Below are 16802 nucleotides of genomic sequence, written 5' to 3'. Positions count from 1 at the left end.
TGCCTCTACATGAAGGGAGCCTCCTAAACGTGCCCCTCCCTGGGTGTCACTGTGCTAGGAGAGTCCCTGAAGTCCCCAGTAGGTATCATGGTGGAGGATAGCTAGCAGAGACAGGAAGTGTGGCTCTTGAATGGAAGATTCAGGGCTATGTCCTATCTCTGCTTTGCCTAACAGCCTCCTCTTGCTGTTTGCCCTGGATCTCTCTGAAGCTCCTGTCCTCTTCTGAAACATGAGGGAAATAGAAGAATTTCATCTGTTTCAAGTCAGGATTACAGAAACCAAGGTGTGTAAGAGGACTGGGGAGCTGGAGGTAGGGGTTAACTGTGGCTAGGGGATGAAGTCTCTGTTCCCCAGTAGCCAGCAAGGAATTCTCGTTAGGAGGGGCTCTGGGTTGAAATCAGTAGTCTAACTGGATCATAGGAAATGAAAAGTGGGCCTCCAGCATGGGCTCAGTAAGGAAAGGAGAGAACCAAGGGAAAAGGAGTGTGTTAATATTTTATTTACATATATGATATAAGTTACATGTACATACATATAGACATATATATTTATATAGAGACACAAACACGTATGCACATATATTTTATAGATTTATAACTATATTTCATTCATTCATTATCTTGCCATCCAGATTGGGTGGAAAGGGGCCTGGAGTAAGGTATCCAGCAGGATGGAGAGTGAACTCTCCAGCAGAGTCCACAGGAGTCAGTGTTATTGCAGTGATGAACCCCAGGCAGCCACTTCTCCAGCTTGTAATGAGGCCAACTCTGTCTACAGAGGCCCTGTGAGAGCACATGCACATTTCTCCATCAGCACAGGGGATTGGTTGATTCCGGGTCAGAGGTGATTTTTGTAACTCTAGCCTCTGAGGCCTCCTCCAGGACATGGAGGTACAATTCTTGGGCCTCCAAGGAGTGGAGCCAGAGCCTGTCATGTGAGGCAAATACACAGGGGAGTCTAATGACCAGCAATCTAAGAATGTGCCATAACACCAGAAGATGAAAGATTTACCCAATGTGACACAGCAACAGGGCCAGGGCTGGCCAGCTCTCTGCACAAGATTGGTGGGTGCTATTCACCTTGGAAGCACAGTCACCTAGTAGTGCTGTTCTATACACGTGTTGTTCAGTGTATCTTCACAAAGTGCCTGATCATCCAGTGTCCCATGAGTTCTGTTCACACAGTACTTACAACAAAGCAGCCACTGGATGCTGTTTCCACAGTACCTACACAAAACCCTCACTGGGTGACATTCCACACAGTATCTACCCAAAGCACCCAGTGGGTACTGTTCATTCAGTACCTACACAAAGCACTCAGTGGGTGCTGTTCACACAAAATCTATACACCAAGTAGGTGCTCTTCATACAGTACCTACACAAAGCACCCAGTATCTACACAAATCACTCAGTGGATGCTATTCACACAGCCCCTACCTACACAAAACCACAAAGCACCCAGTGAGTGATGTTCACACTGATAAAAAAAAAAAAAAGTTGAACTCGTGCCCATAGTTCTTAACTAAATCTCTTTCAAAGCCTGCCAGTTAAGGCCAAGAAATGAGAATGACATTTGTCAGTGGCCCAGGAAAATGAATCCATCATTCTACTGTTAGTGAAATGTTAACTTTTGCTTCCTTAGATCCCCAAGAGTTACATTAAAAAGTTATTTATCAGTTGCTTGTACCACGCTCCACTACTTCTACAAAAAAATAACCATAGAATACTTATCATTGTGGGGAGTAAGAAGAGAATCAGGGAGCTGAATATTATATAAATGTGTGTGTAATATAACACACACAAATATAAGTGTATGATAGAACCCATTGAAAACTCATAAAAAGAACAGAGTAGAATTAAGAGTTACATAGCATGAATAGATTTGTACTTATGTAAATATCGTAATGAAACCCCTTTAGTAAATGAATTTAAATTATTAAAATATTTAAAATGGGGGTATATTTAAATATAGATAGTGACAGAGAAGAAAAAAATCTTAATTTTACAAAAAAATTCCATATTTTCTAGTATACATGAGGTCTTGAGTTCCACTGCAGTACCAGAAGTGAGGAGAGGGAGGGAGGGAAGAGGAGGTAAAAGGAAATAAAGCCAAACCTAGCCATTTCTTTTTGTCTACTGGTACAGAATCGGGCAGTCAGTCCTCTTCCGTAAATGCTCTTAGGAAGCCTGGTAGGCTTGCTGAGTACTTTAAATGTGTCATGGTGCTGGCCACTGGAGCCTTAGCTCTCATCTGTGGCCACATTCACCCCTGCTGGGAATCCACAGGAATCCTTCCAAAGAGGCGTTCCACTGCTCCAGGCAGCCTCCATTCCCTGCTCCTTCCCCTGCTCCCTCTGCTTGAGACAGATTTGCCTTCCCCCACCCCTACTCCTATTCAGCAGACACAGACAGAGGGAGGAACTTCCAAGCTGAGTTGATGAGCCGATCCTTGTTCCTCTGTGTGTTTGGCAGAGTCCTTGGTGTGTCTCCACCATCCTAAGTCATAAACAGACAGGCAGGGATGCTGAGACAGCCTGGTGTGACTTCTCCACATCCCAACAGCGCCAAGCACCAAGAGAGTGGAAGTCAGCCTGCCTGCTCCAGGTCACTGAGATTGAACATGGGCCGGTGCAATATGCTACTGCTGAGTTTCTATTCAGAAGGAAGGAAGTGTGTGTGCATGGCTGCGTGCATGCACATATGTGACATGACTCCAGGGGTAGAGAACCAGCTAAGCAAGCACATCAGGGCCTTGAGTTCAAACTCCAGTACTGCCAAAAAATTTTTTAAGAAGAAAGGAAGGAAGGAAGGAAGGAAGGAAGGAAGGAAGGAAGGAAGGAAGGAAGGAAGGAAGGAAGGAAGGAAGGAAGGGAATCCTGCTTTGGGTTGAAGTGTCAGAGAGTGTTTGGAGGAATTCAAACCACCCACACCTCCTGAAGAACTGCTTTCTACAAGTACATGAGTAAGGTGTGCATGTGTAATCTGCAGGTCATACTTGGTCTGGTATGTGGTATTTTTCCTCCACAATACCACAGGGCCACTGCACTGCTATGATTGCTCTGGTGTGACATATCTGTTGGAAATCACAAGAACTGTTCAGATACACTCTGTCTGCTATTCAAATGGGGCTGTTCTGACATCTGAACATACTTTGGAACTCAAAATCCCCAGAAAAAAGTCCCAATCTTTGACCCAGAAACTGTACATTCACAGATTTGTTCAGTTTCAGTAGTCGGAAATAAGATGAAAACTAAACTACAAAGATCTCCATATCTGTTATTTTTAAAAGTAAAAGGTGAAAGAAAAACACAACCTAATTTTCTGATGAGAGAGGTGGGTAATAGTCTGTACTAGACCACGGACTGAAATATTGTGCTATCAAACTGCAGAGCTTCTGCACGGCAAAGGACATAGCTTACAAGATAAATAGAAAGCCCTCGGATTGGGAGAAGATCCTCACTGGCCATACAACAGACAAAGGCCTCATTTCTAAAATATACTTAGAACTCAAAAAATTAAATTTCCCCCAAACAAATCCTCAAACAACTGCTCCCTTAATAAATGGGCTAAAGACTTAAAGAGAGACTCTGAAGAGGAAATGAGAATGGCCAAGTGGCACATGAAGAAGTGCTCAACATCACTGGCCATAAAAGAAATGCAAGTCAGAACAACATTGAGATTCCACCTCACCCCAGTAAGAATGTCCGTTATCAAGAAAACTAATGACAGGCTGGGGATATGGCCTAGTGGCAAGAGCGCTTGCCTCCTATACTTGAAGCCCTGGGTTCGATTCCCCAGCACCACATATACAGAAAATGGCCAGAAGTGGCGCTGTGACTCAAGTGGCAGAGTGCTAGCCTTGAGCAAAAAGAAGCCAGGGACAGTGCTCAGGCCCTGAGTCCAAGGCCCAGGACTGGCAAAACACACACACACACACACACACACACACACACACACACACACACACACACAAAGAAAACTAATGACAACAGATGCTTGTGGGGATGTGGCCAAAAGGAAACTCTACTACACTGTTGGTGGGAGTGTAAACTTGTTCAGCCACTCTGGAAAGCAGTGTGGAGGTTCCTCAAAAGGCTAAGCATAGAACTCCCCTATGACCCAGCAACCCTGCTTTTGGGCATTTACCCAAAGGATTACAAGCAAGACCATACTAAAGCTACCAGCACAACTATGTTCATCGCAGCACAATTTACCATCACTAAAATATGGAACCAACCCAGATTCCCTCAGTAGATGAATGGATCAAGAAAATGTGGTACATATACACAATGGAATTCTATGCTTCTATCAGAAATAATGACAATGCCCCATTCCTATGGAAATGGAGAGACTTGGAAAAAATCATACTAAGTGAAGTGAGCCAGACCCAAAGAAACATAGACTCTATTGTTTCTCTTATTGGTAATAATTAGTACATGTATAGGAAGTCCTAGCAGAAGATCACAATAGCTCAGTAGATATGTATATATGACCACATATGATGATTCTAAGAGAAATGAACTCCAAGTGATGGAAATAAGAAATTTATCATTGTTGTTGTTATGTTCAACATACCATGTGAAATTCTTCCTTTTTCTTTTGTTTTTATTTCTCATTGTTTTACCCCCGATGTCACTGTAACTGACTTTGGTACCCTAGGTATTGTATATTATTGGAACTAGGGAAGGAAAGGAGAACATCAAAATGGAGAGACAAAGGGTAAATGGTGAACCAAAGCAAAAGCAATACTTATAAGACAATATGCTGTAAACAAACTGTACAACTGGGGGGGGGGTGGAGGGAGGAAATTGGAGAGGAGTGAAGGTGGGAGAAAAATGAAGGAGGAAGTAACAAGTTTGATAAGAAATGTACTCACTGCCTTATGTATGAAACTGTAACCCCTCTGTACATCACTTTGGCAATAAATAAATAACAACAACAAAAAGAAATACAGTGCTACATTGCTACTGAATTCTATTCATGAGGTTTGAAAAACAGGAAAAAAATGCTTACCACCCAATGTCATGTGAATGGTTCAAAATACAAAATTCACTATCCTGTATGGCCTTAACTTTGTAAACCATAAGTAAATACAGCATGTTGACTGACTAATTGTGGGATGGAGTTTTACAAGTTATTTTAAGTTTTTATTAATGGTCTGACAATAGCATCTGTAATCAGATCCCACAGTGTGGAGGTGGATTCTGAAAGGCCACATTTTTTAAAATGGCTAACAATTAAGTACAGTTACTGTGTGAGATCAGAACCCCACTCTGCCCCTGTTCCCACCCTCACCCTACCCCTACCCTGCACCCCAACACTGCTCCCACAGCCTCACATCTAGAGGGCTGGTGGGAAGGAAATAGGCCAAAGCCCCACAGTATGTAAACCACTTGCATCCCACCCACAGGGCATGACTATTTCCTATCCAGACTCCTGCAGACAGGGAAAAAATTTCTAACTATAGGCCTTTGGGGGAAAAAATGGAATTGGATAGCTTGCTTCTTGGGGCTATAAAATCCTGTCACAGTGAATGCAAGAAAATACCCTAGGGAAAGCAGCCTGACCTCCTGTCGGCAGAAGGTTCTTCTATGTTGGAGGAGTTTCTGAAAACTCATCTAGCTCACCCTTCATTCTGAAAGAATGATACAAAGCCAGACACCAGTGGCTCACCCCTTTAATCCTGGCTACTTGGGAGGCTGAGAGTAGAAAGATGGGCTGGGGCAGAAAAGGGTCCTTTTAAATGAAGAGCTGGTTAGTAATGCCTAGATGTTTGTACCCTAAGCTTCATGAGAGGCTGAGAAAAGGAGGATCATAGTTCCAGCCCAGCCAGACAGAAAAGCCCTGGAGACTCTGTCTCCATGAGGGAAGCTGGCTACAGCAGCATGCATCTGTCACATTGGCAACTACAAGAAGCCTAAAGTTGGTGGAGACCTAGTAATGAGACCCTTTCCTAAGAGTAACCAGTGCAAAACCAGGCTGGAGGCATGACTCAGCAGTACCACCCCAACCTAGCAAGCATAAGACTTTGAACCTCAAAACTGTCCAAAATTAGAAATGAAATATGATTCCATCACCCTCTGTGAATATCTAGTGTTTAGCAAAAGTGCTTGGTCCCTGGGTTAGATGGGGGTAGGACGGTCCTCGGGGTGTGTTTTGCTCCTTCTCTGGAAACGGAGTGTGGGCAATTAGGAAAAAAGTCATTCAAAGAAGGAAAAACAAACTCCAATGCAGAAGTAAGCACACCGTGTTCATTTATTAGTAAGAACACACAAGCACTCATCTGTGAGCACTCATCCATGAGACACTGGGGGTAAGTTACACACTGAAGAACAGGCAGCCACCTCTTTGCAACGAAGATGTATGATAGCCCACCATCAACTGCCTGCAAAAGGCTTAGCTCTCTCTGCTTCCCATAAATCTCTGAGACTTGACTTTGTGTCACAGCTTTGACAAAGCTGTGCCATGGGAACAGAACACACCTCTGACCACTGACCACTCCCTCTCTCCGTCTATGGAGAAACAGAAGCATTCTTGATGGAATCTGGACATTTCCCACAAATCCAGCTTCAAAGTCTAGGGCTGAGGAGATGAGGTGACCCTCCATGAGGGTAAAGCAGCCAAGGATGGAAAATCGTGGGCCACAAGCACTATGCTCTCAGCTGAGTGAGAAACAAAATCACAGTCACCTCAGTCAGTCCACCTGCTGAGCTCCTGACTGGCCCTAAGGACCTCCTCTCCTGAGTGTCCTTTCAGGGCTGTCTTCCTCACCTGGCCTGGCCTCCTCCTCATGTCCCAGCTGCACTGAAGAAGCTTTGTTGAGCTTTGCTATTGCACTGTGTTTCTGTTGCCCACAAGATACTGCAACAGACCCAGGGCAGGGAAAGGATGTAGCAAAGACAAAGGCAGGGAGGAGATAGGAAGGGCAGAAAACAGGAGAGGAGATCTAGACCAGGCAGGAGAAGAGGAGGACCCCAGGAAACAGGGAGAGGAGACTTAGACCAGACGGGAGAAGAGGAGGACCCCAGAAAATAGGGCAAGGAGATCTAGACCAGACAAGGGAGAAGGACCCTGCCACAGGTGGGCACAGAACAAGTAGAGACCTAGCAGAGCCCTACAAATGAAAACTGACAGGAGAATTCCAAAGACCTTACAGTATATAAAACTGTATGAAAATACCATGGCAGGGGAAAAGGCATATGTTCTACTTCTACCTCCAAAATCAGCAACTGGACAAGACCTATGGCTGTATATTTCTACTGTGCAGTGGCATATGACCATATATATGTGTCATTGCACACACATACACACATATTCGTGCATACACATATTAAAAGACATGGAATCCCTCATCCCAGGTAGATGTGGGCACAAGGGCAAAGATGATTTAAAGATGGGCACCTCCTGAGCAAGCTACTTACATCTTCACAACCACTGGGTAGTAGTGGGCACCATAATCTGACTGACTGACAGCAGAGCATCAGCCCTATGATGCCCAAGGACAGTGGGCCAGGAGCCGCAGGAGGTCGAACCCAACCAGAGGGCCAGGATGGGAACCACCTAGGGCCTGTTACAGCCAGTATCTTCTCTAGCACAGGATGAGGTGGCCCTGAGGAAACTGAGTAATTGCACCTTGAATGAGGGAGAGAGCTGTGAGAGCCCACCCATCATTCCAGCTCTGCTCTGGGATCTAGGCCGCCTCCAAGCTCAATACTGAATGAAGCCACCACACGGGAGTCAGAGTACATGGGAATTCATCTCGCAGGTGTCTGCCAATAGTTTTTAAAGAAAAATAAATAGAATGGGAGGTTGCTTAAGAAAAGAAGAAGAAATTAATATGCCCATTTGACCTACCCAAATCTTTTAGTCTGGGTCTCCACTCTACCCACCCTTATTTAATGAAAACAAGAAGCTCTCTCAGTGAAGCAATGCTTGCTCGCCGCAGACCATACTCAGATGCCCATCAAGAACCCCAGAAGCCTGCACCCTGCTTTTCTGACCTGTTTGGTTATATTCACATTCACTCCACAGGTAAGGCCTGTCCAACAAACATGTCCCTTCTGTCTCCAGGGAGGGGAACCGTGGCCCCCAGAAGTGTCTTTAATGACAGGAAACCATAAAAACCCAAATCTGGCCTTCGGGTGATTGTGTTCCTTGATGCCCACAGGCATATTTTATAGGAATATTGTTACTGATCATTACAATTTTTACATTAAATTCATTTTTTTTCTGCAACAATGAAGCCTCTGATCATGGGGTCACTGTGGATGAATTACAAGCACTACTTTCTATTTCACTCAAGAATAAGAGCTATTATTAAGGAAGTTTTGTCCTGTGCCAAGGAGCCCAAGAATTTCTCCTATTTCTTTTTGTCGTGTTTTCAGGGTATCTGATTTTACTTCAAGATCTTTGATCCATCTGGAATTGATTTTGGTGAGGTGTGATATATAAAGATCTAGTCTTAGTTTGTTACAGGTGTTGAGCCAGTTTTGCCAGCACCATTTGTTGAAGAGGCTGTCTTTCTTCCATCCTATTTTTTTAGCTCCTTCATCAAAGATTAAGTAGCCATAGGTCTGCAGGTTCATTTCTGGGTCTTCAGTTCTGTTCCATTGGTCCTCAGGCCTGTTCTTGTACTAATACTAAGCTGTTTTTTTATTACTATAGCTTTGTAATGCAGCTTGAAATTTGGTATTGAAATTTCTTTCTACTTAAGATTGGTTTTGTTATTTGGGGTTTTTTTATTATTCCAAATGAATTTCTGGATTGCTTCCTCTATTTCATTGAAGAATGGTGTAGGATAATGATGGCTATCACACACTGAACTCAAAAAAATTAAATTCCTCCAAAACAAATCCTCAAAGAACCAATGACTACCTCAACAAATAGGCCAAAGATCTAAAAACAGACTTCTCTTAAAAGGAAATTAGAATGGCCAAGAGACACATGAAGAAGTGCTCTGCTTCACTGACCATAAAAGAAATGCAAATCAAAACAACACAAAGATTCTACCTCACCCCAGAAAGAATGTCCATTATCAGGAAAACTAATAACAACAAATGCTGGAGGGGATGTGGCCAAAAGGGAACCCTACTACATTGTTGGTAGGAATGTAAACTTGTTCAACCACTCTGGAAAGCAGTGTGGAGGTTCCTCAGAAGGCTAAACATAGAGATCCCCTACAACCTAGCAGCCCCACTTTTGGGCATCTACCCAAAAGATTATAAGCAAGACCACACAAAAGCCACCAGCACAACTATGTTCATCACAGCACAATTTGTCATTGCTAAAATATGGAACCAGCCCAGATGCCCCTCAGTAGATGAGTAGATCAAGAAAATGTGGTACATATACACAATGGAATTCTATACTTCTGTCAGAAAGAATGGCACTGCCCCATTCCTAAGGAAATGGAAAGACTTGGAAAAAAATCATACTAAGTGAAGTGAGCCAGACCTAAAGAAACATGGACTCTATGGTTTCCCTCATAGGGAATAATTAGTACATCTCTAGGATAGTTATAGAAGAAGATCACATTAGCTCAATAGCTATGCTCATATGAACACATAAGATAATGCTAAGCAAAATTAACTCCAAGTTATGGAAAGACGTGGCATGTCATTGTTGTAGTTATTTTAAACATGCCATGAGAAACTGTGCCTTTTTTTTCCTCTTGTATTCCCTTCCTGTGGTTTTACTCCTGCTATTACTGTACCAATCTTAGTACCTCGGATATTGTATAAACGTGTATTGGAACTAGGGAAGGGAAAGATAATACCAAAATCGAGAGACAAAGGATAAAAAGACAAACCATTGTAATAGTGACACTTACAAAACCCATTGGTGTAAAGCAACTGTACAACTCATGGGGAGGGGGAAGAAGGGAAGGGGACAGACAGGGAAAACTGAGGGAGGAGGTAACAAGTTGAATAAGAAATGCACTTGCCTTACATATGAAACTGTAACCCCTCTGTAGTTCACTCTGACAATAAAGAAGATGAAGGAAAAAAAGAATAAGAGCCAGTACAACAAGGCGATTCTAACACTGCACTGGGTAGCATTTGTTCTTGCCAGGTACTGAACCCACCATAACACTTGCGGTACAGAACTATCCAATGATGAGTGCGCATGTGTGTGTGTGTGCGTGTGTGTGTGTGTGTGTGTTGCACACAAATACTGTCTGCGGTGCCATCCAATCTTGATTTTTAAAGTTTTACCTTGGCATCTAAATGAATCCACTGATTTTTTTTTTTGGTACAGATCAATGGTATCATCTCTTTGGGTATTCTCAGATCAATTCTGTTCTGCTGCTATGATTTTTTTCCCTTAAATTAAACATCCTTAGGAAATTTTAAATACATATTTAATAAACTTGGCTGTGATACTTTCTACCAAAATACCTCCCATTTCTCACCTCCTCTTATGAGTACACTGTTGGTATAATATAACCAGGGTATGTCTGCACACACTTAAAACATAAGCTCATGAACATTAAGTGATGTGCTCTGCGCAGAGGAGATGCTGAGTACATTTTCAGTGGTTTTGGTTTTGGTTTGCATTCCCAGGTGCACAGTGGAATTCCATTGGACAGTTCTGCACGTGTTTCCTGGATGGGGACTGAGCTCAGGCAGTATGATGAGGCACAACTACTCTCCTGTGTTGTGTCTCAGAATCAGGAGAGCAAAGCCTCCAAATGGCTGGGGGGGGGGAGGGGAATATAGTGTTGTCAGAGTCCCCATCCCTCTTCGTCTGGAATACATGTCTCCACGTTCAAGTTTCGAATCTCAAATCTTCTCTTCTTTGTGATTTTTTTCTCTTGTTTATCCCCAAATTATACAAGGAACATTACAGAGAAATTTTCCATTGTCTAAGTGTCTGCTCAGACATTTTAAAAGGCTGGATAAAAGCATACTGCATGTTCTGTCTGTCTACCTACTCATCCGTCTCTCCTCCCCACCATCGATACAAGAGATCCTTGGGGGAAGGGGATTGTCTTCTCTCATTGTCCATGATAAGGTTGCTAAAGGATGTGGAAAGCATGATACAATATCAGAAATTCTGCAAATGTAGAAAATACATGCTTAGTGTGAATTTTCTTTGCAACTATCAGCTCTGTAGTGGGATCCTTTCAGATATTTGGGACAGCCCTTTTAAAAAATTCCAATATGAAATGGACAGTGAAAGAAAGTCCACTTCAATGAATAGGTTAAAAATGAGCCTCTCGCTTGCTGCCACAAGCTATTAGGGCTCACAGCCCAGGAAAGGTGGGCATGAATAAGAGATACAACATGGACTTCACTAAGAATAAGTCCTTATGCTACCAAGTCGTAAGACTGTAGAGCTACTTAGTAACCCAAACTCAAGGATTCTCACAGGATTCTGCAGGGCCTGTACTTGGGTGGAAGTGAGGCCGTTTCCACTGACATCTGAATACTAGTACTCACTAGGGTGTACAGGCTTTTCTGTGTGTGCAAGCCCAAACCAGAGGCCCCAGCTAGTACAAAGGAATAGTGTTAGTCCCACACAGCTGCCTGTCTCCAAGAAGCAGTTTCAAGGAAAGAAAAGACCACAGGAAATGAGTGACGGCTTTGGAAATGTTCTTCTAGCCAGGCTGATTTAGAACAATTATTTTAATATTTGTCAGGTCCAGTATCATTTCATAGCATAACAGCACATTTTTTGGTACTTGTTTTTAAAACAGTTAATTTCACATTTTTACTCACTGCACCTTCAAAACACTTTTAAAAGGCTTCAAACTAACAGCGAGGTACACGGAGATCTTGTTTTTTTCTGCTCTGTCTCAAGTGAAATTTTCCTCCCATTTTTTCCCTGCTGATTAACAACTTAAAGCAAATGAGAAACATTTACATTTAATGGCTATATTCCTGTTTCTTTTGCAAATGCTTGGGGTTGCTTGCTACATTATAAAATGGAAGCTGTGGGCATTCTACTTTGGCTGCAAAGCTCCACATACAAAAATACAAGCCAGAAACGAAGTGAGAGATGCAGGTTCCACTGACACACATGTGGTTGTATTTAATCCCGTACAGAACCATGCCACTCTTACAGCATGGTTTGCAGTCTGCTGTCTCCTAGACATGAGGTTATTCACAGCTGGCACAGTGTAAATTTCCGAGTCAATCCCAACATGTAAAACTTTGGAGAGAGTTCCAGAAAATTCTAGATATCTAGGATTCCCATTTCCACAAACCACCAAGCCAGTAAGTAGCAGACATGGGCTGTTGGCTTCTCTCAACAATAGCCATCCTCATCAGTGTCTCACAGTTCCTACACTGTCCATGCTATCTCCCAGAGTCCAGGGCCTGTGGCAAGGTGCCAAGTACCCCTACAGCTGAGATATTACATGGCTTATTTGAGTCGCACACTTGATCGCCTGCATTCCTGAAGTCATCTAATTTATTTATTGTGGTCTCTATTAGTAAAGCAGTGAGACCCACTGAAATATAGATCTTCTATTTTGAGATCAAATATGAAACCAACAAAAGAAACCTGAGCTGCCTCAGCACACAGTTGTGCAAGCTATACAACCAAGTTCTTCACATCTGTGTGCTGTAGAATATTCCAGAGAGCCAAGCACCTTGCAGATGCGTCTGTCCACCTGAAAACACCAATATTTTACCTTACCAATGCAGAGGTGTTTAAGTAACTGGGTTTTTTTTTGTGCTCTTAGTGTGGAAATTAAATCTGGAAGCCTACTACCTGGCTTCTCTTCCTCTTCTTAATCCTATTTCCTGTCACTTCCTCTTGGGAAGGACATAAGATTCTTTTCTGATCCAAAGTCACATGGTAAAGTTCACTTTTATCAATGCAGTCCACCGATGTCTGTAGTAGTACACCTGGCTTGCACTCCACTTTTAAATTGGCTCTGGGGTTGATGTCATTCCTATCTTCCTTACTATGCCTACAATTGTTTTCTATTCCAGCTATTAATCAGCTTCTATTTGGTATCATAAAGAACTCACTACAGTGAAAAGAATTATTGGATGTATATTCCTGATGCTAGTTCCCTTATCATTTCCCTGAATAAAAATAAATAAAAAATGATGCTACCCAAAAGAAGAGGAGCAGCCAGTGGTGAACTCTCCATCACCCCTAGTTATAGAAACTACCCACAAAAAACAATGGCCCTGCCACCTGCCAGTGTGACCATGAACCAGCACATTCAAGCTTACAGTCCTGAATATATAATGAAATAACACAAGCATCAAGCACATCTCCCCATCGGACAGCACCCTTTTTCAAAAGTCCAACAGAATTTCATATTATTCAAATGGAAGAAAGCATATGAACATATTTTTAAACTAAAAAGAAATTGGGGGTGGGCTGTGGGAAATGAATGTTCCTGACTCAGGAAAGAGCCAGAAGTTGGAATCATCATTCTAGCTGTGGTGAAGGCCAGCCTGGCTGTCTCCAAGATTAGCAGCCAGGGAAAAAATAATCACATTAACAGCCTTGATGGTGATCAGGTGGGAGTCCCTGTGGATGGCTTTGCTTGTCTCTCTTAGTATATCCCAGATGTCCCGTGTCAGAAGCCCAGATGGGCGCACGAAAGCCAGGTGGTTGGCATAGGATTATGAGGAAGTCCCTTCACATTTTGCTTCTCTGTTTATACAAAAATACCCAAGTGGTTTCATTTGCTCAGGGGACAAATCCCCCAGAATTCTAAGACCTCAAGCAAACCCCTCAAAAGACATCCCCTAGGAGGAGATGGCATGCATGAGAGAAGGCCAAGTGTGTGTCTGGGTGTGTGTGTGTGTGTGTGTGTGTGTGTGAAAGTTGTACACCTTCCCCAGACAGGGGTCTTTGTGGAAGGAGGAGGAGGAGGAGGAGGATGAAGAAGCTAAGATGATGCAAAACATTGGCAGCCTCTTTTAGTGTATGGGAGATCTTTTCTACTCTTCTGAATCTGAAAAAAAGAGAAAGAAAAAGAAAAGTGTCAATGCTGCCTCTCCCCCTCCACCCTCCTGCTCTCAGGGAAGAAAAAGTCAGGAGAGGGCAGAAAATTGGTGGGGTGGGGACAATTAAACATTTTAAGATTGGTCATAGCTGTCTCTTTGTAAAGTAATTTGTTCTTTCCACAAGAAGAAAATCCTAGTGGAGAATTTGAAACACTGGTACATTTGTTGTACTTGGCTTAAACTGTACAATGAAGCATTTGGTTCACACATTTGGATATTGCAACACTTTATTTGTACTCAAGATCAGAGTATTTGCCATCCTGGTTCAACTTGTCTTCATGTTCAGTAGGACTAAAAGAAATCGGCTTCATCTAACCCCAACTATGTCCATGTACAAACCTATGTTGTTCTCGCTCAGAATTTTTTGCCCCACCCACAGAATTTTCCCAGAGACATTGAAAACAAGACACATCCCAGCCAAACTTATTATGCAGGTGAGATACTCCTGAATTCTCCACAGGACCCAGAGTGAGGGGAAGAGGAGGAAGATGCATAGAGAAATAGCATTAAGTTAATGGAAGCAGATAACACTGGATTTTGTCACTTGATTTTCCTCATGAAACCTCAATGTTTTTTACAAAATTTTGACCAACAATAGGAGAAGCCTACTGCATATATGACTGATTCCCATTGGGGCTGCTCTGCAAATCACCATTTCTTAGGTTAAAGGATCCCTTCTGTGCAGGGCAACGGCAGTGAAAATGTTAACATCACCAAAGGTGTTCCAGGTCATTTCAGGACAAGGAAAGTTTCCCACTCTACTTTAAAGACTGTGAGCCTCTCCTAAAAAAAAAAAGACTTAGCTGAAATTAGGCAGAAAACTAGTAGAGAGATAGGCAAGCCCCTCAGATCTGTGGTAATTACAGTTGATTTGCAATTTTCCAGGGGCCATTGATCCAGGCCTCGTGAGGCTCCTTTCTTTATCTGGGTGCTCTGATGTTTTCTTCTCTCCATTAGCACTTTCACCAATTTAGAAGACAAAGAGGAGAAAAGAAAATCTTCTGACCTCTCATCCTCCTCTGATGATCACAGGGGCATCTTGCCAGTGAGGGAGAAAGAAGAAAAGCCATCCTCATTCATATCTGAGAATCTGTGCAGAAAAGATCAGGCTCCCAGTGCCCTGATTCAGCTTAAAGTCAAATGTCATGAGAATGCTTTCAGATGGTTGCCGTGGCACTGATGACTTTCCAATCGATTCCAGGACCCTCTCTCATCAAAACTCAGTTTTGTTATGATGACATAAGGTTGAGTTTGACTTTTCAAATACCAAACCCACTGGTTGGAAGGAAGGTAAGGAAAGGTAGCTGGATATAGCAGAAAGGCCTACCATTTAGCCCAGTGAGCCCAGGCTAGCCTGCAAAGACAATGGCCCACTTGGACTTAGAGGCAGCTGGGGCTAATGGTGGCCTGAAGGCCAGGCTGGTGGTCTCAGAGCTGGGGAAAGGTCCATCTTCTCAGTGGAATCTGGAATTCACTGAGAAGAGACCTTTCCACCCAGAAATCAGCTTAGGTAGGAGACAGAATAATGTTCCTTCTGGCTTTGCATCTTCATCCTCCTCTCCACTCTGGGGTCCAGGAGTGAAGTTGGTCAAGGGGTGGGACAGACAAATACAGAAAGTCTGGACACTTATGCTGTGTCTGTTTCCCTTTCCATTAAGTGCAATCAATGGGAAAAGAACAAGAGGCATGAGTGCTGAATCTGGCTCTGCTACCCATCATCATCCTGATCTTCCCACCCAAATGCACTCTCCTAAAGGAACTTGCATTGAAGACTCCCAGAGCACATTCCCTAAGGCACCTGGGCTGCCTGTGCACCAGCCCACACTGCAGACTCTGAGTCCAGAGAAAACACTGCATCTACTTCTAACATTCCTTGCATAGAAAACAAAGACAGAGCATATACCCAGCAGGTAATTATTTTTTGTGGTTTCATAGTGTTACTTTTTGTACTGAATTATTATGAATGGCATCTAGGCTTCCATTCTACATGGCATCAAGATTATGAAAAGTCTAAAGATGTCACTATTCTTTAAAAAATATTATTAGCATAAATTGTACAAATGTGTTTCTTTATATTCACAACACACACATATTACATGCAAAATGTGCACTTGTATCAAATTCACCCCATCTAATTTATTCTCTCTTGGGAATCCTTCTCCTTCCTTTTAAACAATTTTTGTTCTGTTTTAACTTGAAGGAAATGAATGGAATAAACATGAGCGGGGTAGGGGAAATCTAAGTGTCACGATGAGAAAGAGATCCCCTCTATTGTTTTCTGATTGTGTCTTTCAAACATGAAATGAAAATTGAAAAGGCCACCATTCACATATTACTCCCTGTGAAGGAGCCTCATTATAAATGGTTCTCAGCTGACTTCCCAGAAATCAGGAGCCACTGTCAGGCGGCTTTGCCATGATTTGTAGATTCAGCCTGATCTTCATCTCATATTTGCTTTTCTGTATATTAGGTCTGTGCATTTGTTTTTATTTTAACCTGAGATTGAGGAAGCATCAGCTAAGACCACAACGTTTGCAGAAAAGGACCTGCAGACCCATGTCAGCTGCTCATCTGGGCTGAACTTAGAGCTCTGAGTGGTTCTCAGTAGCTGCTGTGAATCCTACTATTCTGATCTCTGGAGGCCACAAAAACTCACCCAGTTTGCCCACTTTTCAAAACAGTGAGGGATGCGCTGAGGTAGACACTAGATTCAAGTTGGGATAATTCACGAATGTATTCAGGGAAGTGTCACCTTCCCCAGCCCCTTGGCTGTAGATAAAGTCCTTCTGCCTCCCTACGGGCAGTTGTGGTGCCTCTGAGTCTTAGA

General features: G+C 42.9%; 1 protein-coding gene across 8 annotated transcripts in view; it reads right to left on the bottom strand.

Annotated features, from left to right (window-relative positions):
* The window catches only part of Pde1c (phosphodiesterase 1C), a 278713-nt gene that overhangs the window by 16492 nt on the left and 245419 nt on the right, over positions 1–16802 (bottom strand). Inside the window, exon 18 of one of the 8 annotated variants that reach the window (XM_048339511.1) lies at positions 11295–13923. The exons of the other annotated variants lie outside the window; for them this stretch is intronic. Coding sequence (XP_048195468.1) covers positions 13910–13923 — 14 coding nt within the window. The 3' untranslated portion in view covers positions 11295–13909. Of the gene's footprint in view, positions 1–11294; positions 13924–16802 lie in introns of those variants that run through there. 8 annotated transcript variants of the gene reach the window in all.

Source organism: Perognathus longimembris, chromosome 2, assembly GCF_023159225.1.
Source record: "Perognathus longimembris pacificus isolate PPM17 chromosome 2, ASM2315922v1, whole genome shotgun sequence".
Classification (NCBI taxonomy): domain Eukaryota; kingdom Metazoa; phylum Chordata; class Mammalia; order Rodentia; family Heteromyidae; genus Perognathus; species Perognathus longimembris.
Note: the sequence above shows the minus strand (reverse complement) of the source record. Positions and strands in the feature narration are given on the sequence as shown.